This window comes from Pleurodeles waltl, chromosome 3_1 (genome assembly GCF_031143425.1).
Source record: "Pleurodeles waltl isolate 20211129_DDA chromosome 3_1, aPleWal1.hap1.20221129, whole genome shotgun sequence".
Lineage (NCBI taxonomy): Eukaryota > Metazoa > Chordata > Amphibia > Caudata > Salamandridae > Pleurodeles > Pleurodeles waltl.
In genome coordinates this window covers 1,107,110,258-1,107,136,282 of record NC_090440.1, presented here as the reverse complement: position 1 = coordinate 1,107,136,282, position 26,025 = coordinate 1,107,110,258, and the positions used below count along the sequence as shown (strand labels likewise).

Genomic DNA, 26,025 nt, shown 5'->3' with positions numbered 1-26,025 from the left:
GACCCTTGGGTTCGGTGCTGAAAAAGGCCAAGACACTCCAACAGGTTACCATACCTGTTTTGGTGTCTGGGTCGAGCCGAAAAATACAGGCTTCAACCTCTAAACCGAGTCGATGACCAACATCATCAGTTCTGAAAAGAGTACGCTCTGCTTCGGAGCCGAAACCTCGGCTAACCGCTTCGGCCCTGAAACATCTTGGTCCAACTTTGGGGCTGAAAAAATCAACGCATACAGAGGACACAGGGCTTTCGGCGCGAATGAGGTAGGTGCCCAAAACATTTACTGAACATTCCTCTAAGGGCACAAAACATACATCTGAACATCAAATAGAGGAATCAGACATTCAACCTATTTTAGAGGTTATGGACAGCAAGCAAAGGAGAATCCAGATCCCGAAAGAGACCAGAAAAATTATTACTTCACTGCCGCAGACTAAAACAAAGTTAGCATTTCAGGAGACTTTTGACACTGCCCCACCACTGAAAAAAATGTACAAGCAGAAGGAAAAGCCAAAACCTCTTGAGCTTTCTCCACCATATTCACCACAACTTTCTTTTTCACCACAACCTCTCACTCCACCATATTCACCATCAAACTCTAACGCTTCCTTACGAAAAGAAGAAAGGGGTGATTCCAGTTACACTGTAGAACCATGGGACATGTATGATTCGGATCCTATCCCATCTAATGATCCAGATCTCAATCCTACAAGGCCATCTCCACCAGAGGATAGTAGGGCATATAACCAAGTTATAGCCTGGGCAGCTGCATACCATGGAGTACAAGTGCATGCAGAACCCTTAGAGGAGGATTTCCTTTTTAATACCCTATCCTCAACTCATAAGCAATACCAGTGTTTACCAACGCTTTCGGGTATGCTTAAGCATGCAGAAGAAATATTCAAAGAACCAGTTAGAGCTAGGGTTCTAACACCGAGGATTGACAAAAATATAAGCTTGCACCAACAGACCCAATTTACACCACCCAACAATTACCACCAGACGCTATTGTGGTCAGTGCAGCCAGGAAGCGCGCTAGTCCGTCTTCTCGGGATACCCCACCCCCTGACAAAGAAAGCCATTCATTTTATGTGGCACGGAAAAGGGTGGATACACAAGCAGCCAACCAATGGCGTATTGCCAATTCCCAGGCCCTGTTAGCAAGATACGACAGGGCACATTGGGAGGAGATGCAAGAATTCTTGCAATACCTACCGAAAGAACACTAAAAGCGGGCGCAGCAAATTGTGGAAGAAGGTCAGGCCATAACAAATAACTAAATTAGGTCTGCTATAGATGCAGCTGACACTTCAGCTAGAGGAATTAATACCAGCATCGCAATTAGACGACATGCATGGTTGAGGTCCTCAGGTTTCAAACCAGAAATACAACAGGTGGTCCTTAATATGCCATTTAACAAACAGCAACTTTTCGGACCAGAGGTGGACACAACCATGGAAAAACTCAAGAAAGACTCTGACACAGCAAAAGCCATCGGAGCCCTTTATACCATACCATTTCAGGGTTCCTTTTGGAAACCACAATTTAGGGGAGGTTTTAAAACCCAAACTTCAGAGGCTTCCACCTCCCATCTAAAGCAAGGACAGCAGTATTACCCAAGAGAGTCATTCAGAGGCTCTTACAGAGGACACCATTTCAGGGAAAGAGGTAAATTTGCAGCCTCAAAATGTGCTTCCACACCCACTAAACAATGACTCAACAAACATCCCACGTGTCCTGTGGGAGGAAGACTGCAACAATTCCATTCTCACTGGCAAAACATCACCATAGATCAATGGGTACTCTCAATTATCCGTGGTGGTTACTGCCTAGAGCTAATTCCCGCTCCACTAAATATTCCACCTCGTTCTCACTGACTCGCTCCAGAACATACTAGTCTACTAAATACAATTTGTATTACTCGAGGAGGCAATAGAAATAGTTCCCATCTCACAGCAGGGAACAGGAGTATACTTCCTATACTTCCTTATACCAAAAAAAGATGGTACTCTCAGACCCATTCTCGATCTCAGGACTCCAAATCTATATATCCTGTCAGAACATTTTCACATGGTCACTCTACAGGATGTCATTCCCCTACTACAAAAACAAAATTACCTAGCAGTGTTAGACTTTAAAGACGCTTACTTCTACATTCCCATACACCCAGCTCACCGCAAGTATCTAAGGTTTGGAATCGCAGGCAATCCCTACTAATTTGAGGTACTACCCTTTGGGGTAACAACAGCCCCAAGGCTGTTCGCAAAATGTCTAGCTGTAGTAGCAGCATACCTCAGAAGATTGGTTAATAAAATCCAGCACTATTCTAAAATGCCAACAACACACACAATAGATACCCTGCACACATTAGGGTTCACAATCAATTACCAGATATCTCCTCTTCAGCCAGCACAAATTCAACCTTATCTAGGTGCAGTTTTGAGTACTCGATCAGCATTGGCCTAGCCAAATCCACAACGGATACAAGTCTTTCACTGCCTCATATCCAGACTGCAGGCCAATCAAACCTTCACAGTAAGATTTGTCATGAAACTATTGAGTATGATGGCATCATGCATAGCAATAGTACCAAATGCACGTCTAAACAAGAGATCACTGCAACAGTGTCTCTCGAACTGTGGTCTCAGGCACAGGGTCAGCTACAGGATCTAGTGTTAGACCACGAAACTTAAAAATCTCTGCAACGGTGGAATCACAACAACATAGCAAAGGGGCGGACATTTCAAGACCCTGTGCCATAGAATATAATCACAACAGATGCATCAATGACAGGTTGGGGCGCCCATCTCGACAATCTAATGATACAAGGGGAATGGAATTCAATTCAACAAACTTATCACATAAACCACTTGGAATTATTAGTGGTTTTCTTAACCATCAAGGCATTTCAACAGCAGATCATACACAAAATAGTCTTAATAAGAACAGACATCATGACAAAAACGTATTAGCTGAAAAAAACAGGGGGGGGCACTCACCCAATTGTCCCTTCTAGCTCTAAAACATGGAAATGGGCAGTTCACAATCACATTCACCTGCTAGCAGAATACATCCCAGGGATACACAACCTGCTAGCGGACCTTCTAAGCAGGATGCAGCAACAAATATACGAATGGGAGATTCACCCACAGGTAATTCAATATTACTTTCAAATGTAGGGAACACCAAACATAGACCTTTTCTCAGCAAATGAAAACGCAAAATGCCAAAACTTTGCATCCAGATACCCACACCCTCAGTCCAAGGGCAATGCCCTGTGGATCAACGGGTCAGGGATTTGCAACAAGATGTATCACACTTCCCTCACCATGATACTCATAGCTCCCACTTGGGCACGTCAACACTGGTACACAACACTGCTAGATCTGTCAATAGTACCACATCACAAGCTTCTAAACAGACCAGATCTGTTAACTCAGAACAGGGGTCAAATCAGGCATCCCAATCCCAGTGTTCTCAACTTGGCGATTTGGCTCATGAGGTTATAGAATTTGGATATCTACAGCTTCCATTAGAATGTATGGCCTGCTGGGTAGCCATTTTACTTATAGTTTTATACATGTTATTTTAGCAAACTAGGCCTGCTGCTGTGCACTTTACCTTAGATATTTTTTATTCAGCTTTGTTTTATTATTTTAACAATAGCCACATTTGAGGTCTTGTTTTATTTTCTCTATCTGGCTGTTCTTTGCCTAGGTCAGCACTGCGTTCTTAAACAAGACATTTCTTTCACTCTGCTTTTCTCAAGGCTGCAGTAAAATAGGTTGCCAACAAAAGTGGTACGCTTTGTCTCCAATGTTCACAGAAACATACACACTCTTAAGTGGGGATCCTTTCTTGGAACATCAGCTGTTTTATTATAAAAACACAACTTTGACCCATGTACATTAGAGGGAGATTCCAGCCAGATGATCACGGCTGTATGCTGATTGCGTTGCTGCAGCTGCTTATGTAGCCTACAGCCATCTTGCTCAGGTATGTGGGATGATGTGTGCCAGGGGAACCGAAAAGCAGAATTAGAGCTTAACATGCTGTGCTCTAACATAGCCTAGGTAGGAGCTATTCTTAACGATTTTAGTGACAATATGGCAAAGTTATTTTTATGTTTCACTCTCCTTGTCACAATTTTAATTCTGTCATGCTTCATCGTCCTAGTTATGCTTTATTATCTAAGATGCAGTTACTTCAATAAAAGCTTATTGAACTATACTCTGCCTTTGATTGTCCTTCCATATGGTAGACTAAGATAACTGAGAGAAACAGATGAGATCTGATGAGTCATTTGTGGCATGCTCTCGGTTGCCCAATCATCCCTGCTCTTGGGTAGAGATGAGGCACTGCTAGTTAGCCGGAACAAAACCCGGATTAGGCCGACACAGGTCAGCTGTATTGGGTTCAGACTCAACCCCCCCACAGTGCAAGTGAGTCTGCCGCCAGAATCCACTAGTCTCATTAGGATAATGAGAACCTACGTGACAGGACATTCTAAAACAAGCATGTAAACCAACAACCAGGCAGTGCTACGCAATTAAATGGAAACGTTTTATATGCTACTGTCAACCTAAAAACATTGATCCACTTGAGGCATCAGTACAGGATATTGTGTGTTATTTGCTTTATTTACAAAAAGCAAATCTTGCCTATACCCCTATTAAAATTCATTTTTTATAGCAATATCAGCCTACTTACAGAATAGACAACATACTTCTCTGTTTAGAGTTCCTGTCATAAAAGCATTTATGGAAGGGCTGAAACGCATTATTCCACCTACAGTTCCACCAGCTCCTTCGTGATGGAATCTTAATATTGTGCTCACAAGACTTATGGTCCCCCATTCGAACCCATGCACTCTTGTGCTATTCAATTTCTGACATGGAAGGTTGCTTTCTTGGTGGTAATTACTTCCTTGAGAAGGGTAAGTGAAATTCAGGCTTTTACTCTAGAAGAACCTTTCCTCCAGGTACACAAACACAAAGTAGTATTTAGGACAAATCCAACATTTTTGCCTAAAGTAGTTTCACCTTTTCCCAATAATCAGTCAGTGGAATTCCCAGCCTTCTTTCCACAGCCAGACTCTACCGCTGAAAGAGCCCTCCTGATCTCAAAAGAGATCTAATGAATTATGTAGGCAGAACAAAGGACTTTAGGAAAACTGAACAACTTTTTATTGCTTTCCAACAACCTCCTAAAGGTAATCCCATTTCAAAACAAGGATTAGCTAGATGGATTGTAAAATGTATTCAAGCATGCTGCCTCAAAGCAAAAAGACAGCTATTAGTAATTCCAAAAGCACTTTCCGCTAGATAAAAGGTTGCCTCCATGGCATTCTTAGGAAATATACCAATGGCGGATATATGCAAGGCAGTCATGTGTTCCACACTCATTCATTAAACATTACTGTGTGAATGTGTTATCCAGACGACAAGCCAGTGTTGGCCAAGCAGTGCTAAAAATACTATTTCATACTACTTTAACTCCTACGGGCTAACCACCACTTACTTGGGAGGCAAAATACTTTTTAGTCTATGCACAGCAGGTGTATCTGCAGCTACACATGCCATCAAACGGAAAATGTCACTTACCCAGTGTACATCTGTTCGTGGCATGTAGTGCTGCAAATTCACATGCGCCCTCCCTCCTCTCCGGGAGCCATTAGTCGTTGTAGTACTTAATTATGTACATATGTATATACATTGCATGGACATCTTCTTTACCTACTCTCTCTCTTTCTCGCTCTCTCTCTCTATATATATATATATATATATATATATATATATATATATATAGTTGTAAATACACAATTCTTCACACATTACTTCTCTCTCTCCTGCGGGAAAACAATCTAACAAAGGAGTTCATGCGCACTATCACCGAAAAGAGACGTCACTCGATCCCGTGATTTGAAAAAAAGACTTTTTGAAGAAAAACAACATGTAACACTCCGAGCCTAACACTAGATGGCGAGATATGCACAGCATGTGAATCTGCAGCACTACATGCCACGAACAGTACACTGGGTAAGTGACATTTTCCATATATATATATGTGTGTGTGTGTGTGTGTGTGTGTTCGGTGGCATGTGTAGCTGCAGATACACATGCTGTGCACTGTTCCTGCCATCTAGTGTTGGGCTCGGAGTGTTACAAGTAGTTTTTCTTTGAAGAAGTCTTTTCGAGTCACAGGACCGAGTAACTCCTCCCTTTCGGCTCCATTGCGCATGGGCATCGACTCCATCTTAGATTGTTTTCTTTCCGCCCTCGGGTTCGGACGTGTTCCTCTTCGCTCCGGTTATTCGATTCGGAAAAAGACTAAATTCACTGAAAATTGTCGGTATTGTTTTCGATCGCGAAACATCTTGCATCGACACCGGCGAAACACACCTTCGGTTGCCCTCCGAGGCTCCCGCGCCCATCCAGGACCTGGTCGGCCCGACCGCAGAAAGCATCGAAACCTCATGGACCGGACCCCGTTCCGATTCTGTCAACAGTGCCACGACAAGTATCCCTACACAGATCAACACCGGGTCTGTAATTTGTGTTTGTCACCGGACCAGTGAGAGGATACTTGTGAGGCCTGCAGGTCCTTCCATCTGAAGAAGACCTTGAGGGATCAAAGGGCGAGATGACTGCAAGTGGCGTTGAAGAGTACCAAGCACCTCAACGTCCAGGAAGAGGAGATGGCCATCTCCATCCAAGGTTCTGATTCGGACAACTCCGACGCAGACCGACCACCCACAGCAGGCCAGCACATGAGTACGCCTGCCCCGACCCAAGCCCAGAGTCAGTCCAAGACAAAACAAAAGGCCTTGGGGACGCCACTGCCGGAAGGCCATGGCTCAACCCACAAGAAATCAAGCGGTGACCAAGCAACATCTTCGGCACCGAAAAAGGCCAGATCCGTGCCAAAGTCTTCGGACTCGAGCCGAGAAACCGTGTCCAAGAAAAGTCGACATCGAATCATCGAGTCGAAACCTCGAAAGAGTCTTTCAGAGCTGAGGCCTACGATCAGCATGGGCATTTCAGTGCCGAAAAAACCAGCTTCAGAGCCAAGAAAAGCCTCATATACTGAGGAACATGGACTTTCAAACAAATGAAAGAAAGACACAGATTCGAGGAGGAACTTCACCAAATGGAGGAGTTTAATGAGACACAAGTAAGGATACAGATTCATAAGGATACTGGGAAAATCCAAACAGCACCTCCTCTCAAATTCAAAAGGAAACTGGCTTTCCAAGGACGTTCAGACACTGAACAGCCAAAGGCTAAAGTGCCCAGACAAAAATCTCCGCCACGCCAGTTTTCCCCAGCACATTCTCCTCAGCATTCGCCTCAAAAAACTATTTCTCCTCTTGCCACACCCACTGCACAGTCCCCCACACACACTGTGCAGTCGCAACAAGATACAGACCCATAGGACCTCTATGATGACCCTGTGTCGGACAGTAGCCTGGAGTGCTATCCTACTAAACCCTCTCTGCCCGAAGATAGCACCTCCTACATTCAGGTCATGGCTAGGGCTGCTGCATTCCACAACGTGAGCATGCACACAGAGCCATTAGAGGACGACTTTCTCTTTAATACCTTGTCCTCGACGCATGCTTCCTATCAAAGTCTGCCTATGCTCCCAGGCATGCTTAAACATGCCCAACAGATTTTTCAGGAGCATGTGAAGGGAAGACCCATAACACCAAGAGTGGAAAAGAAATACAAGCCACCACCGTCAGACCCAGTATTCATCACCCAGCAGCTGCCCCCAGACTCTGTAGTGGTCAGCGCAGCGAGGAAGAGAGCCAACTCGCAGTTATCTGGAGATGCACCACCTCCAGATAAGGAGAGTAAGTAGTTTGACGCGGCAGGAAAGAGGGTAGCGTCACAAGCTGCCAATCAGTGGTGCATAGAAAACTCTCAAGCCCTCCTTGTAAGATATGATCGAGCTCATTGGGACGAGAGGAGCGAAATTATCCAACATCTCCCCAAGGAATACCAGAAAAGAGCTCAGCAAGTGGTAGAGGAGGGTCAGGCGATAACTAATAATCAAATAAGATATGCATTAGATTCCGCCGATACTGCCGCAAGAACAGTGAACACTGCAGTGACAATTAGATGCCATGCATGGCTTAGATCCTCAGGTTTCAACAGCCTGTCCTCAATATGCTGTTCAACCAGCAACGGCTATTTGGCACACAAGTGGACACAGCCATTGAAAAGATGAAAAAGGACACTGATACAGCCAAAGCAATGGGAGCGCTTTACTCATCCTGATATAGAGGGACATTCAGAAAACTGCAGTACAGGGGAGGTTTTAGACCACAATCATCAGAACCATCCACCTCTCAAACCAAACCCTTATACCAATCACAGTATCAGAGAGGGGGGTCTCGCGGGTCCTGCAGAGGACAATTCCCAAGGTCCAGGGGAAAATTCCAAAGCAGGCCACTAACACCAAGCAGTGACTTAGCCATCGCCTTCCCCCAACACACATCCCCTGTGGGAGGAAGACTGAAAATGTTCCACAATGAATGGTCAAACATAACAACGGACACATGGGTACTATCAATTATCCAACATGGTTACTGCATAGAATTCACACATTTCCCTCCAGATATTCCCCTAAAAGCACACAAACTATCGTCGCAACATCTAACTTTGTTAGAGGTGCAAGCACTTTTAACAAAACAGGCCATAGAACTAGTACCTCATCTACAAAAAGGAACCGGGGTCTATTCCCTGTACTTCCTTATTCCCAAAAGGACAAAACATTAAGACCCATATTAGATCTCAGGACCCTCAACCTATACATCAAATCAGAACACTTTCACATGGTGACACTACAAGATGTAGCCCCATTACTAAAACAGGGAGAATACATGTCAACACTGGATCTAAAAGATGCATATTTTCATATACCCATCCATCCATCTCATAGAAATTACCTCATGTTTGTTATACAAGGAAAACATTACCAATTTAAGGTATTACCCTTCGGGATAGCAACAGCCCCCAGGGTATTTACAAAATGCCTTGCCATGGTAGCGACATACATAAGGAGACAACACATGCATGTATTCCCATATCTCGACGATTGGCTAATAAAGGCCAACACTCAACAGCAGTGTCAAAATCACACACGTTATGTAATAAATACCCTACACTAGGTTTTTCTATAAATTACCAAAAATCACACTTGCAACCATCCCAAACTCAGCAATACTTGAGAGCTACACTCAAAAAGCGATTGCAAGTCCGAGCCCACAAAGCGTATAATCATTCCACACCATGGTACCAAAAATACAACCAAGTCAACATTACACAGTCAGATTTCTGATGAGACTCCTAGGCATGATGGCATCATGCATCGCAATTGTCCCAAACGCACGGTTACACATGCTGCCCTTACAGCAGTGCCTTGCAAAACAATGGTCTCAGGCACAGGTTCACCTCCAAGATCTAGTGTTGATAGACCGCCAAACACACTATTCGCTTCAGTGGTGGAACCCTATAAATGTAAACAAAGGGTGGCGTTTCAAGACCCTGTGCCTAACGCCATTCTCACAACAGACGCATCAATGATTGGGTGGGGAGCACACCTCACCAATCACAGTATACAAGGACAGTGAGACAACCAGCAAAAACAGCTACACATAAACCACTTAGAGCTACTTGCAGTTTTTCTAGCACTAAAAGCTTTTCAAACTCTTCTAGCTCACGAACACATTTTTGGCAAAACAGACAATATGGCAACAATGTACTACTTAAGCAAACAGGGGGAACACACTCATCACAACTTTGTCTCCTAGCACAAAAAATGTGGTATTGGGCAATTCACAACAATATTCGCCTAATAGCGCAATACATCCCAGGCATTTACAATCAATTAGTGGACAATCTCAGTCGAGATCACCAGCAAACTCACGAGTGGGAAATACATCCCCAGATACTACAAAAATACTTTCACTAGTGGGGGACACCAGACCTAGATCTGTTCGCCACAAACCAAAACATAAAATGCCAAAACTTCGCATCCAGATACCCACACTCTCAGTCCAAGGGCAATGCTCTATGGATCAATTAGTCAGGGATATTTGCTTACGCTTTTCCCCATCTCCCACTCATTCCTTTTCTAGTCAACAAACTGCGTCAAAACAAACTCAAACTAATACTCATAGCACCAACGTGGGCACGCCAACCGTGGTACACCACACTGTTGGACCTCTCAGTAGTACCTCACATCAAACTTCCCAACAGACCAGACCTGTTAACGCACCACAAACAACAGATCAGACACCCCAATCCAGCAATGCTCAATCTAGCAATCTGGCTCCTGAAGTCTTAGAGTTTGGCTATCTAAATCTTCCAAACAAGTGTATGGAAGTCATTAAACAGACAAGAAAACCTGCCACCAGGCATTGCTATGCTAATAAATGGAAAAGATTTGTTTTCTACTGCCAAGCAAAACACATCACACCGTTGGATGCATCCATACAGGACATCGTAGGCTAGTTACTACACCTACAAAAAGCAAATCTTGCCTTTTCATCCATCAAAATACCTCACTGCAATTTCTGCTTACTTGCAAATGAAACATACAAAATCACTATTTACAATACCAGTCATTAAAGCCTTCATGGAAGGACTAAAGAGGATCATACCTCCAAGAACTCCACCAGTACCCTTGTGGAATCTCAATATTGTACTTACACGACTCATGGGCCCACCTTTTGAACCCATGCATTCTTGTCAAATCCAATTCTTAACTTGGAAAGTGGCATTTCTAGTAGCTATGACTTCACTACGAAGAGTTAGTGAAATACAGGCTTTCACTATTGAGGAACCTTTTATACAGGTACACAAACAAAGTTGTTCTCCACACAAATCCCAAATTTCTACCAAAAGTCATTTTACCGTTTCATTTAAACCAAACAGTGGAACTCTCAGTCTTCTTCCCACAGCCAGACTCACTGGCAGAAAGTGCACTGCATACATTAGACATAAAAGGAGCTCTAATGTACTATACAGACAGAACAAAACCATTTCGTAAAACTAAACAATTGTTTGTTGCATTCCAGAAACCCCATGCTGGCAACCCTATATCCAAAAAAGGCATAGCTAGATGGATAGTTAAATGCATACAAACTTGTTACCTAGAAGCTAAAAGAGAACTACTCATTACACCAAAGGCACACTCCACTAGAAAGAAAGGAGCAACAATGGCCTTTTTAGGTAACATCCCAATGACAGAGATTTGTAAGGCAGCCACTTGGTCCACACCTCATACTTTTACCAAACACTACTGTGTAGATGTGTTAGCAACACAACAAGCCACAGTAGGACAAGCTGTACTAAGAACATTATTTCAAACAACTTCAACTCCTACAGGCTGACCACCGCTTTTGAGAGGATTACTGCTTTGTAGTCTATGCACAGCATGTGTATCTGCAGCTACACATGCCACCGAACAGAAAATGTCATTTACCCAGTGTACATCTGTTCGTGCATGTTCCGCTGCAGATTCACATGCGCCCTCCCACCTCCCCGGGAGCCTGTAGCCGTTTAAGTTGCAATTAGAAATTGTATATATGTAAATAAACATTCCTTTACCGCAAACTATGTACATACATATCTATTCCATTGCATGGACATCTTTACTATTCTCACTCTACCACTCCTAACTCACCCTCTGCGGGAAAACAATCTAAGATGGAGTCGATGCCCATGCGCAATGGAGCCGAAAGGGAGGAGTCACTCGGTCCCGTGACTCGAAAAGACTTCTTCAAAGAAAAACAACTTGTAACACTCCAAGCCCAACACTAGATGGCTGGAACAGTGCACAGCATGTGAATCTGCAGCGGAACATGCCACGAACAGATGTACACTGGGTAAGTGTCATTGTCTCTATATATATATATATATATACATATATATATATATATATATATATATATATATATATATTTATATATTGTTTTCGCTGAGAAAAAAAACAAAGGTTGCAAGGACGTTATGAAATAGAATTAAAAACCATAGAAATTCACTTTAAAAAAACAATGGTTATAGGGATGTTAAAGTTGGGTAACACATTTGTAACATGCAAAACCATAGAAATTCAGCTGTTAAAGTTTGAGATCTTTCAAGGAACTATAACTCGTGCCCTAGCTTAACTATAACTCGCGCTCCCTCTATGCACAGTTTTTTTTTATGAATAATTTTACAACAAATGTCACTGATATTATCAGTGATGTTATAAAAGATGTCATGAGTGCTGTAATATTTGATGTAATTAACAGTGCATGGCAAGGGAGCAAGTTAGCTACCGGGTAAGATAGATATATATAGATATATAGATATATATATATAATATATAATATATATCTTCTGCATCAAAAGTCTCCTCACAGCGATTAATCCAGTGCACAAAGAAAACGAACCATGGCTCCATTCTACACAAATGGTTCATTTTCTGCAATGAAACAATCAGCCCAGCGCGTTTCGGAACCCACGCTCTTTGATCACGGGTCTGGTTACACTTTTTATCTTTCAATTTAATAACATCTGTGAAACTTAATGTGCTCCATAAACATAAGATGGACATTCAAACAGTGTTATGCTCATCGGAAAACGTGTCAGACATTTTATAACATCACAACAATACTCAAGCTTTTATTATTTACAATTCCATAATCTTGGTGGTCTTAGAACTCCATCATAAATCTTTTATACTTAAGTATGGTGTCAAGGCCAAAAGATGAATTAAATTATTCTAAATGATATTGTTATATTGGACAGTAAACAATTCCTCTCCAACCAATTAACCCCTTGGGTGCCTGGGACGAGCTGGGTTCGTCCTCAGCCACGGTTGCCGTGTACTGAGGACGAGCCCAGCTCGTCTTGCACCCGGCCCACAGGGGGGAGCGCTAGCTAGCTCCCACCGTGGGCATCCCACCCACACCCTTAGGCAAGGGTCGCTCCCCTGGGGGGCAAATTGTATTTAGGCCATTTCTGCCCCCCTTGGAGGCAGATCTGCCTATTTTTGTTAGGCCAGTCTGGGGCAGAAACCACTAGACACCAGGTTTTTTTTTTTGTCAGTTTCATGTGACGGGAGTGACCTCTTAGGCAAAGGTCGCTCCCCTCGGGGGGGCAAATTTGTTGTAGGCCATTTCTGCCCTCTTTGGGGGCAGATTGGCCTATTGTAATTAGGCCGATCTGCCCCGGGGAGGGGGGATGGGGGGGAACAGAAAACCCTAGACACCAGGGATTTTTTTTTGTTTATTTTATATTTTTATATGTGAGGAGGGACCCCTTTAGGCAAGGGTCACTCCCCTGGGGGGGGGCACATTGTCTTTAGGCCATTGGGCAGAGCAGCCTATTTTATTAGGCCAGTCTGCCCCCAGGGGCGGAAACCACTAGACACCAGGAATTTTTATTATTTTGCTTCAATTTCACGCAAGAGGAGTGACCCCTTAGGCAACAGTCGTTCCCCTGGGGGTGCAAATTTATTTTAGGCCATTTCTGCCCCCCGTGGGGGCAGATCCGCCTATTTTGGGGGGCAGAAAGCCCACCAGAGACCAGGGAAGATTTATTTTTTTAAAATAAGAGGGTGGGGGGGGGGGTAATGACCATACTCTCTCCCCATTTAAATGGGGCCAAAGTTGTTTTGCCCACCAGTGGGCACGGTGGGCAATTACCCCCGATCCACACCCTGGGGGGGCAGAAAGTCTACTAGATGGCGGGGAATAAAAAAAATAAAAAATAAAAATAGCTGGGTGGTGGCTACCAACCAGTATGGGCCTGGTTTTGCCCCCACCCCAACTGAAGGGGGTAACCGTCTTTCAGCTCTCCCCCCGCACACTAAAACATCTTATCCTACGGCAAGCAAGAGGACATTTGATTATTTAGGGCTTTGGTTTTACATTTCGGCCATGAGAGCTTGGCTAATTCTCGAAATTGTCCCACTTGGAATGGTGAGGGCTGCACTTTTTGGATTTTGGGACGCTGCCATGTAGAAAAATCCACAACACCTAGACACATCTGAAAACTAAACATCTGGGTGATTACAGAGTGGTGTTCTTCAAATGCACCCCCACCATTTTCTTACCCACACTGCCCTGCAAACCGCCAACTTTGCTGGAAATCACACATTTTTCCCACATTTGTGTGATAGAACCTTCCAGAATCTGCAGGAATGCACAAAATTCCTACCACCCAGCATTGTCTCATCTAGACCGATACAAATTCTGCCCCACTTGTCATCCTAAAATGTATTTATTTTTCTTCAGACTGCCCTTTTGGACCCGCTTTGGTTCCCTCACAATTTCTACATGGTTTTAGCTCTTCCTTGTCACAGGCACTTGGCCCACCTACACAAGTGAGGTATAAATTTTACCGGGAGACTGAAGGGAACGTTGGGTGGTAGGAAATTTGTCCTGGTGCGGTGATGCCACACAGAAATGCAGGAAAATTTTGATTTAATTTCTTTAGGTAAATTTGAGGTTTGCTGAGGATTCTGGGTAAGAAAACATTGGGGGATCCACGCAAGTCACACCTCCCTGGATTCCCTCGGGTGTCTAGTTTTCAGGAATGTTTGGGTTTGGTAGGTTTCCCTATATGGCTGCTGAGCCCAGGACCAAAAACGCAGACCACCCCCCCCTTGCAGGTAGTTTAGTATTTGATGATTTTGATGTGTCCACATAGTGTTTTAGGGCATTTCCTTTCACGGGCACTAGGCCTACCCACACAAGTGAGGTACCATTTTTATCGGGAGACTTGGGGAAACGCTTGGTGGAAGGAAATTTGTGGCTCCTCTCAGATTCCAGAACTTTGTCACCAAAATATGAGGAAAAAGTGTTTTTTGGCCCAAATTTTGAAGTTTGCAAAGGATTCTGGGTAACAGAACCAGTTAAGAGCCCCACAAGTCCTCCCATCCTGGATTCCCCTAGGTATCTAGTTTAAAAAAATGCACAGGTTTTGTAGGTTTCCCTAGGTGCCGGCTGAGCTAGAGGCCAAGATCCACAGCTTTGCACTTTGCAAAAAACAGCTCTGTTTTCTTTGGGAAAATGTGATGTGTCCATGTTTTGTTTTGGGATATTTCCTGTCACGGCGCTAGGCCTACCCACACAAGTGAGGTACTATTTTTATCGGGAGACTTGGGGAATACAGCAGAATAGCAGAACAAGTGTTATTGCCCCCTGTGTTTCTCTACATTTTTTCCTTCCAAATGTAAGACAGTGTGTAAAAAAGATATCTATCTGAGAAATGCTCTGTAATTCACATGCTAGTATGGGGACCCCAGAATTCAGAGATGTGCAAATAACCACTGCTTCTCAACACCTTATCTTGTGCCCATTTTGGAAAAACAAAGGTTTTCTTGATACCTATTTTTCACTCTTTATATTTCACCAAATGAATGGCTGTATACCCGGTACAGAATGAAAACCCATTGCAAGGTACAGCTCATTTATTGGCTCTGGTTACCTAGGGTTCTTTTTGAACCTACAAGCCCTATATATCCCCACAACCGTAAGAGTACAGCAGACGTAACGGTCTATTGCTTTAAAAAAAAGACATTGCAAGAAAAAGTTACAGGGTAAAACGTGAAGAAAAATGGCTGGTTTTTTTTCACCTCAATTTCAATTTTTTATTTCTATTTCAGCTGTTATTTTCAGTAGGAAAACCTTGTAGTATCTACACAAATGACCCCTTGCTGAATTCAGAATGTTGTCTACTTTTCAGAAATGTTTAGCTTTACGGGATCCAGCATTGGTTTCACACCCATTTCTGTCACTAACTGGAAGGAGGCTAAAGGCACAACAAATAGTAAAAAAATTAGGTATGTCCCAATAAAATGCCAAAATTGTGTTGAAAAATGTGGTTTTCTGATTCAAGTCTGCCTGTTCCGGGAAGCTGGTGATTTTAGCACCGCAAATCCTTTGTTGATGCCATTTGCAGGGAAAAAAACACAAGCCGCCTTCTGCAGCCCTTTTTCACATTTAAAAAATCAAAAATGAAGTTTTTGCTGTTCAGTTGGACATAGAAAGTCAGCTTCTCACCCGGGCACAACACATGAGTACATCAGCCCTGACCTCCCATGCAAAGACTTTAAAGAAGCCCCACAAACAGGTCGTCGGTCCACCACTGCCTTCGGGCCATGGTCGGATCCGAAAATTACATTTGGATGCTCCACCTTCAGGCCTGGCACTGAAAATAGCAGACTAAAATGTCTTTGGCATTGACCTCTGGCTCAACACCATCTCATTCAGCCTCGGAATCGACCAGAGTGCGTCGACTCCGAGCAAGAAACCGTCTACATCCTCTTCGGAGCCAACACCTTCCAGTCGGCACAAGGCTTCTGCTCCGAAAGCTTCTAAAATGAAAATTATGCTTTCCAGAGACTCTGGTCTTTCCTCGGTAGCAGCTTTACCCGTGGAGTCAAGCCTCGAACAGTGGACGCTCGTCAGCATCAGCTCCGTATTCAAAAGGGAACAGGACAAATTATTACTTCACCTCCTGTCCCAATTAAGAGGAAACTTAGTTTCCAAGAAACTTTGGTTACTGCTTACCCACCTAATAAGGTCTCCAGAGACAAGGACAAGGCTTCAGTCTAACCTCAACCTTATGCACCACTCTCTCCTCTGCTTCCTCTTAATCCTGTACCACCTCCACAATCTCCTCCACCTACCATTTAGCGAAACGTTTCTCTACAAGGCTCACCATCACCTCAGGGAGATGATTTGGGGGATATTCCACAAGATCCAGATCCCAATCTTCCAAATGACCCTAATTTATACCCTGTACATCCTTCACCTCCTGAAGATGCAACATCATATCAACAAGGCATAGCACGTGCAGCAAAATATCATAATATACCAATGCATTCTGACCCAATTGAGGAAGGTTTTCTACTTGATACACTTACTTCCACCCATAAAGAAACTCAGTTTCTGCCCATGCCACCAGCCATTCAGCCTATTCGATCCAGAATTATTACTCCACGGGGTGACAAGAAATATAAGGCGGTGCCTCCAGACCCTATATATATATATATTCAGTCATAAATATCCCCTGTCGCAAGTAATCATGCTAACAGTCAGTCAACGGGCGATGCACCTCCACCTGACAAAGTAAAAAACTAGATGCAGCAGGAAAGCAAGTAGCTGCACAAGCAGCCAATCATTGGCATATCGCTAATTCACAGTACTTCTAGCACGCTACGATAGGGCCCACTGGGATGACATGGAAGACCTTTATTATCTCCCAGAGGAACATCGCAAAAGGGGGCAAGAAATAGTTTCTGAGAGTCTCACTACTTCAAATAATGCTAATAGGTGTGCCACTGATGCAGCTTATACTGCTGCACGTGGTATTAATACCAGCATCATTATTAGAAGGCATGCTTGGGTCAGGTGTTCAGGTTTGAAGCCTGAAATCCAACAGGCAGTTCTTTATATGACCTTTGACAAAAACATTTGTTTGGCCAGGAGGTGGACACCACTACAGAAAAGCTGAAAAGGATTCAGAAGCAGCAAAGCCTCTGGGGGCCCTACTCACTACACCACAAAGGAATAATTTATTGTCACCCACAATTCAGAAGAGGCTTCAAACCCTCATCCAATGAGCCCTCAACCTCACAAACTAAGCATGGCACTCATTTCTATCATAGAGGTTCCTTTAGAGGTTCATACAGAGGTGCGAACAAATAAAAGCAGAGGGAAGGTGTCCACCTCAAAAGGATTAACCTCTAATACAAACCAGTGACTACTTACACCTTTTACCGGCTCACACCTCTCCAGTAGGGGAAAGATTAATGCATTTTTATCAACAGTGGTCCAATATCGCCACAGATCAGTGGGTTCTCTCAATTATCCAACATGGTTACTGGCTAGAACTAATTTCTAGCCCACCACATATACCCCCTTGAGTTCAGACTTTCACAAAACTATCTTGCTCTTTTAAAAGAAGGGGTACAATCCCTTCTTCTCAAAGGGGCTATCAAGTCAGTTCCCCCTCTCACAACAAGATTTAGGAGTGTACTCCCTATACTTCCTTATACCAAAGAAGGATGGGTCACTAAGACCCATTCTCAGACCACTCAATCTATCCATTCTCTCAGAGCATTTCCATATGGTCATTCTTCAAGATGTCATTCCCCTTTTACAGCAGGGCGACTTCATGACAGTTCTAGATCTGAAGCATGTATGCTTTCACATTCCCATTCACCCAGCACACCGCTAATACCTAAGATGTGTCATTGTGGGGAAATATTATCAATTCAAGGTTTCACCATTCGAGGTGACAGCTTCTCCCAGGGTCTTCACAAAGTGTCTTGCAATAGTTGCAGTATTCCTCAGAAGACAACACAGACATGTCTTTCCCTACTCGGGCAATTAATTGGCTCATCAAAGCCAATACCATCCAGCAATGTCCGCGTCATACTTAAACCATAGTAGACCGTCTCCACACTCTGGGGTTTACAATCAACTTTCTCAAATTCCACCTCCATCCTTTCCAAATACATCCCTATCTGGGGGCAGTTCTCAATACTAAGGCCCTCATTACGATGTTGGCGGTCTTTTTCAAAGACTGCCGAAGCCTCAGGCACCATCATACCACCAGTGCTGGCAGTATGATTGCCGCCTTATTAGGTGTTTTCCGCTGGGGTTGCAGAAAACTCACCACAACATTGAAGCTGGCTCGTAATCGAGCCGGGGCAATGTTGCGGTGCGTCGGGTGCAGCAGCACCCGTTGCGCATTTCACTGCCCGTAATTCGGGCAGTGAAATGCTCGATGGGGCTGTGCATGGTGGCCCCTGCACTAACCATGCAAAGTGCAGCCCCCTCCCCCATTCCCCCGACAGCCCCATTCCGCCAGCCTTTCCATGGCAGTGTTTACCGCCATAGAAAGGCTGGGAGATGGGGACTTGTAATACCCAGGGCAGCACTGCTTGAAGCGCTTCCCTGGTGGATTGGAACTGCCAGGCTGCAGGCTGGCTGCAGCCTGGCAGTGTCAGCGGTATGACTGTGGCGGATCAGCCAGGGTCATAATGGGGCGGTCAGACCGCCCTGTCTGCAGCAGTCCGACCGCCATCGTGAGACTGGCGGTCTTAGGACCGCCAGCCTCATAATGACGGCCTCAGTCCAAACCCAGCTCGAATTCAAGCTTTTGACACTTTCCCTTCACTGCTACAACAAAACCACTGTTACGCAGTGAGGACAGTGATGCAGTTATTAGGGATGATGGTGGTATGCATTGCCATTGTTTCCCATGCCAGACTACACATGGCCCCTTACAGCAGTGTCTATCTCATCAGTGGTCTCAGTCAGAGGGTCATCTCCAAGATCTAGTGTTGTTGGACCACCAGACACACCGCCCTCTGCAATGGCGGAATCCCACCAACCTTTCCAAGGGGTGCCCTTTCAAGACCCTGTGCCTCAGGTCACTCTGACTACAGATGCAACACAGGCAGGCTGGGGAGCACAACTCAACAACCTCACAATACAAGGTTTATGGGATCCAGTGCAACAACTTCTCACATCAATTATTTGGAGTTACAGGCAGTCTTTCTTGCACTCACAGCTTTTCTACTTCAACTCTCCCACAAAGTGGTTCTAGTCCGTAGAGGCAACGTGACAGCCATGTATTATCTGCAGAAACAGGGGGGCATGGCCTTCTCAGCTGGTCTTTCTTTCCCAGACAATTTGGAAATGGATAGTTCACCACCACATTCACTTACTGACAGAGCATCTCCCAGGAATGGACAACCATTTCGCAGAATTCCTCAGCAGGATGGACCAACAAGTCCAACAATGGGAACTTCACCCCCAAGTACTTCATCAGTACTTTCAAAGGTGGGGGACACCAGAAATAGATCTCTTCTCCACCGAAAAAAATTAAAAATGCCAAAACTTCTCGTCCAGATACCCACACCCTCAGTTCAAGGGCAATGCTCTATGGATGAATTGGTTAGGGATATTTGCTTACACTTTTCCACCTCTCCCACTCATTCTGTCTCTGGTTCACAAAATAAGACATACATCACTCATCATGATCCTTGTAGTTCCCACATGGGCACGTCAAACTTGGTTCACAACGACATTGGATCTGTCGGTGATCCTCACGAGAAACCCCCCAACAGACCGGACCTTCTAACTCAAAATTGCAGTCAAATCAGACATCCAGATCCCAAGACACTCAATCTTGCGATATGGCTCCTGAGGTCATAGAATTCGGTTATTTGAATCTCCCCTTAGAACGTATTGGAAATTTTTAGGGAGGCACATAAACCTACAACTAGACACCGTTATGTTGCACAATGGAAGCGTTTTGTTTGCCAATGTCAACCTAAACACATTGACCCACTCAGAACATTGTTTGTCACCTGCTACATTTACAAAAGGCAAACATAGTATACTCATCTATTAGACTTAGTTTGGCAGCTATAGCTGCTTACCTTCAGAACAGACAACATATTTCTTTATTCAGGATTCTAGTTATTGAAGCCTTCATGGAAGGTCTCAAAAGAGTAATTCCGTCCAGACTACCCCGGTAACATCAACTAGACTCATTGGGTCCACCTTTTGAGCCTATGCATTCAGTTTCTTTCATGGAAGGTAGCCTTCTTGGTAGCTATCACTTAAGATGTGTGAAATACAGGCCCTAAATTTAGAAGAACCATTTTTCCAATTACAGAAAGATAGTTGTTCTTAGGACAAATCCTAAATTCCTTCCAAAAGTGGTTTTACCATTTCATATAAATCAGTCAATTGAGTTAGCTGTTTATTCCCACACCCAGAATCAGTTGCAGACCTAGCTCTTCACACACTGGATGTTAGAAGAGCTTTTATGTATTATTGACAGAACTAAACAGTTTAGGAAATCCAAACAGATTTTTTGTTGCATTTTCCAAACCTCATAAAGGCAATCCCAGTCAAAAAACGGTATTGCCACATGGATAGTTAAGTTTATTCAGACGTGCTATCTTCAAACTAAAAGACAGTTGCCTATTACTCCTAGGGCAGATTCCACTGGAAAAAAGGGTCAGTCTATGGCTTTTGTTTTTTTTAGGTAACATTCCAGTAGCTGACTTATGTAAAGCTGCTACTTGGTCTACACCACATACAGTTACTAAACATTATTGTGTGGATGATTAGCACGGCAAATAGCTAATGTTGGTCAAGCTGAGCTTAGGACACTTTTTCAAGCCACTCCAACTCTTACCGGCTAGCCACTGCTTACTTGGAATGGACTGCTTTACAGTCTATACAAAGCATGTGTATCTAGAACTACACATGCCATTGAACAGAAAACGTTACTTACCCAGTAGACATCTGTTTGTGGCATGTAGCGCTGTAGATTCACATGTGCCCTCCCTCCTCCACGGAAGCCTGTAGTCCTTGCAGTGGCATTCTTACATACATTTTGTTTACATGTAAATACATTGCATGGACATCTTTCTCTCACTCCCTATATATACTCCTTACCTCACCCGCCTGTGGGAAAACAGTCTAACAAAGGACTCGATGCACAGGCACAGTACTACCGAGAGGAGGAGTCACTCAGTCTCGTGACTCGAAAAGATTCTTCGAACAAAAGCAACTTGCAGCACTCCAGATCCAACAGTAGATGCCGGACTTATGCAGAGCATCAGAATCGACAGCACTACATGCCATGAACAGATGTCTACTGGGTAAGTAACATTTTCTCTCTCTCAATCTCTCTCTCTCTCTCTCTACATACACACATTTGTACCCACCATCCACTACTGAGTTATGTAACATAAAATGACAATGTATGGGATGTTACTGCTAGCTGTTCTGATTCAAGCATGTGAATCTATGAAAGATCCAATACTGGAAAAAAAACTTGTTACCTGTAACTCTTTTTCTCCAGTATTGGTATCTTGCATTGATTCAGATGCGACCCACCCTTTGCCCGTTAGAGGCTTTCTTTGGCAAATGGTTGGAAATCTGAGGGAAGATGCCTCTGCTGGGAGTGTTTTAAAGGGTTATGTTGCCTGATTGGCTGGAGTTTGGTTCTTTATAAATGATGTAGGTAAACTATTAAAGTCAACGTCTTCTGCCATCACAAGGTATTTAAATGACTTTTACTGCTTTGAAATGTACTGTGGAACTCCCACCTCAACGACTGGGATGATTCAAGCATCTGAATCTATGAAAGATACCAATACTGGAGAACAAGGGTTACAGGTAAGTTAAACGTTTTTTAAATTTGGAGTCTAACATAGTATAGTGGCCATAATTTTCTCTATATTTTCAAAGTCGCAGTCCTCTTCAGGAATGGTTGTAAGGTCAGGTTAGAGTTATAACTTGAAAAGGATCAGTATTTTCTTTGACTTTGGGTTCACTTTGATATTCACTTTGAATATGTGTTTTGCTGCTTTTTTAAGAATAGTTTTTCTGGATAGTTTTCAGCTAAACATGCTTTCATTTTTCTGGTATCTTGTCCTTAACTTTTGTTGTTTCTTTGGGATCCCCATATTTTCTAATGCTTTTGCTGCAGCAGACTGGTTACAGATGGTTGTGGAATGTAACAGATTGCATACCAATCCACATCAATTCACATATGCAGAGATATGGAAAAGTGATTCAGAGTAAATGCCTATGTTGAAGTCTTGCTCAAAAGATTTACTTAAAAAGTTTAATATTTTTTAACTGGGTTCGCTCCTGGGGAGGTCTGTATCTGGCACACATATCTACATATTGTGTTCCATTATCCATAACACTGCTTTTCGTATTCATTCTGTTTGGGCTGTGTTGTAAACCAGAACTAAATACATTCATTTTTGTCCGCAGAGTCATCTTGCACCCCTTGTCATCCAGAACGATCCCTATCTTCTGATCATGCCACCTTTGCTAAGGAGCAAACCGCCCAGGCAATTGCAAATGCGGCTGCATCATTTGAGAAGAGTGGTGTGCAAGCAGCATTGGAGGAGGTAAAATATGTATTTTGAACTTTTGTGTATTGTCTGTTCTTATTTCGTCACCCTTCCCTTTTTATAGAGCTACTTGCTTTCTCCTAGCCAGCCACATGGTTAATTGAAGTTAAATGGATGTCTCCATCTTTACTTTTGAAAACCTGTTGTTCCTTAGCAATATGCCTCCTTATCCTTCATTGCTTGTTAACTGTTCGGAAGCAGCATTGCAGGGAATAGTTACCGGCTATGGGCATATAGATGTGCAGCCACCTGTATCAAACATTAGCACTGTACTTAATTATGAGGAAAGGAAATGCTGGCAGATTGAGGCATTGCAGTTTCAAGCTTCAAATGGCACTGAAGTTTAAAAGGCCTATTGCATGCCATTGAAGTTGGGCGCCTTTTATGTCTAATAAGCGCAACTATTCATTTTGTGCCCTCAAACTCACACATCCTCTTTTTAGATTATGAAAATTGACACTAAAGTTTTGCGTTGTATTTAACTGCCGGGTCACCTACGATCAACAGACAATTGCGTCTGCCATTTTCTCCCTCAAAGAAATAAGGCACGCCCAGTCTCGTTAGTATTCAACACCCGCCAAAAAGAGCAGAATTAAATATTTGAACGCTATTCGAAGATGGATATGTTCCCATCTTGCTCCCGTAGCCGTCCCCCTAGTTTTATTACTGCTGCTATACCATCCTGCTTTGTTTCCTTATTGAGATTGAGGTCCAGGTATGTCATAAAAATGACTGCTGTGCTAAAAGGCGATGAACATATATATGTACTTTTTTTTTTTTTTTTTTTTGGTATAACTAACTAAATGAATGATTTTCTATTGAAGAAGGGTGCTTGTTAGCCTAAAGTGTATAAAAAGCTTTCTGCGTGCCATTTATTTCAGTTGTATCTAATTCTAAAAAGGCTGCCTTACTGGCCACTTCAAAGCACTCTTAACCAAAGAGTGAAGCAAATGGTGGTTAACAAAAAATGGATGATGGAAACACTGTAATAAGAGTGATGAATCTCCAGAGGTGTGACCCATATAGTAAGTGGAAACGAAACCGAGTGCAAGTAGTATGTTTAGTAATCCAGTTCTGCCTAAGAGAACCAGTGGGCTCCCTCTCATCCATTTTAATTTAGCTACTGCGGATAGATGTTGTAGTCTGTACTAATGTTTTGTATGAACAGCGGAGTTTGAAACAGTTCTCCGAGTTGCAGGTGCTTTTGCTGTGCTTTCAGATGTCTTGATAAGAATTCTGAGGTATAGGCCTGGTAGTCAAAGGTTCCTGTCTCAGTGTTTATTCGGTGGGTAGGCCATTGCCTGATCAAAGTTTCCTGGGCGGTGCCATGCAATTTCCCGTCATTTGCATGTATACTGGGCTTTAGCTCCACATGGCAATGAATACTTAAAATGAATTTTTTTGACTCCTTTTTAAAGCTCTCTTTAGCAGAGTTGTCTCTATTTTGTAGTATTGTACATACTCACCTACCAATATATCAGAGGCCTACACCAATGGCAGAACAGCATACAAGGGAAGATAAACTAGGTGGACTAATTGTAAAGGCTAATTCCAAATGGTGTCAGGATTTGTTAAGATAGTCTTCCCTCCTTGTAGCTAGCCAGTAAGATTTTGGCTGGACCACATAGCATAAGTTGCAGTTGTCATACTGTATAATGGCTAGAGACCTTGTGATCTCTCATCGGTGCTTGGCTTGCCTGTAGGTCATAGGTGACATCCAGATTATTATTTTTTTTAAGGTCCGCTGCTAGTTAAAACCTTTCTATTTTATTAAAATGATTGTTTATTATAATTACTTATAGGGGCTTTCAGCTAAACTTTTTCATCCTTTGGTCTGATATTGTCTTTCAAAATTTTCTTCCGCCCGCTACAGCATGAGGCCAAGAGGCTGCCCATTTCAGCTAACTTCATCATGAGTGATAGCATTCTGCCCTTTCGGAAGGAGCACACCATGTACAAAGTAGTTCAGTTCCATTCTGTTTCAGGGAACACTATGACAGTGCGTGGTCATAGCCAATTTGTTTTAGATGGATGGTTTGGCTGCTACCCTAACAGTACCATTTCTTAAGAACTATGAAAAAAACAACAGTAATATTGACAAAACTAGAAGGCTGACCCCCAGTGCAAGGCTTATTTGCTCTGTCAGTGCTTCTCTTTGCCTTGTCTTCTCTGTCACCAGGTATTAGTTACTGTGCTGTGACCTCAAATGCACAGGTCACTCTTCTGAACCTAGTGGCAACACATTGAAGAATTGCCAAGAAAATGATGCAAGTCTTTGCAAGTTGGGTGATCTGACAATTTTGTTTTATCAGCTCGATCACCAACTTGCCAATCTTTAACTGTCAAGGGTTCTTGACCCCACTGATAAGGCAGAACATACTAGATATATTTGCAGCCAATTACATTTTCTGATCTCCCCACTGACTCCTCTTTAATTGAATGATTATCATGTAGTGCAGTATAATATAATTTCCAGAAGAGCAGTCATGGTGCTGCCTATACCTCACCCAGTCGTAGCAATTATAAGCTGGAAAACATTTTCAGGGAGATTGCAAATTCTGTATTATAAAAGTGCACTTCGAGTAGTTAATACTTGCATGAGAGTCACGACCCTGTATTCAGAAACATCAAACTGATCAATAAACAGTACACTCCTCAGGAGAGTCAAAGTCCCATACAACTACAGATGAACGAGATGATATCATCTTACTCGGAGAGAAAGTGTATTTATATATTTTATATCATATATGTGTATATATATTTAGATAAACATCGGATATAGCTAAAAAAGCTATAATATCACACTTTGATAAGACAAATAAAAGTTCACACAAAATCAGTGTCCTGCGAATCTCTGTAATTAGGTCCTCCAGAAATTCAGAAAGTGAAACACCAGAATTGCTAAATTTTCATTCATTTATCGAAGGGTCCTAGCGCTGTTGTATTGTTCAATTAGTAGTTTCAAGGCTTGTCTTTGTTGAGCATTGCAGAAGCTGCAATTTCCGAATAAAAACTACAACATTCTACTGCATATGTACGTTAAAGCAACCACGTCCTTCAA

The 26,025-nt window shown here is 43.1% G+C and overlaps 1 protein-coding gene across 5 annotated transcripts in view; it reads left to right on the top strand.

Moving 5' to 3' along the window:
* USP28 (ubiquitin specific peptidase 28) overlaps positions 1–26,025 on the top strand; it is a 427,404-nt gene that overhangs the window by 246,363 nt on the left and 155,016 nt on the right. For all 5 annotated transcript variants that reach the window (XR_011201488.1, XM_069224386.1, XM_069224385.1 and 2 more), the window contains one exon: positions 22,822–22,961. Coding sequence is in view for 4 of the 5 variants with exons in the window: in XM_069224386.1 (XP_069080487.1) it covers positions 22,822–22,961 (140 nt within the window). In the remaining variant the exon portion in view is untranslated. The remainder of the gene's footprint in view (positions 1–22,821; positions 22,962–26,025) is intronic.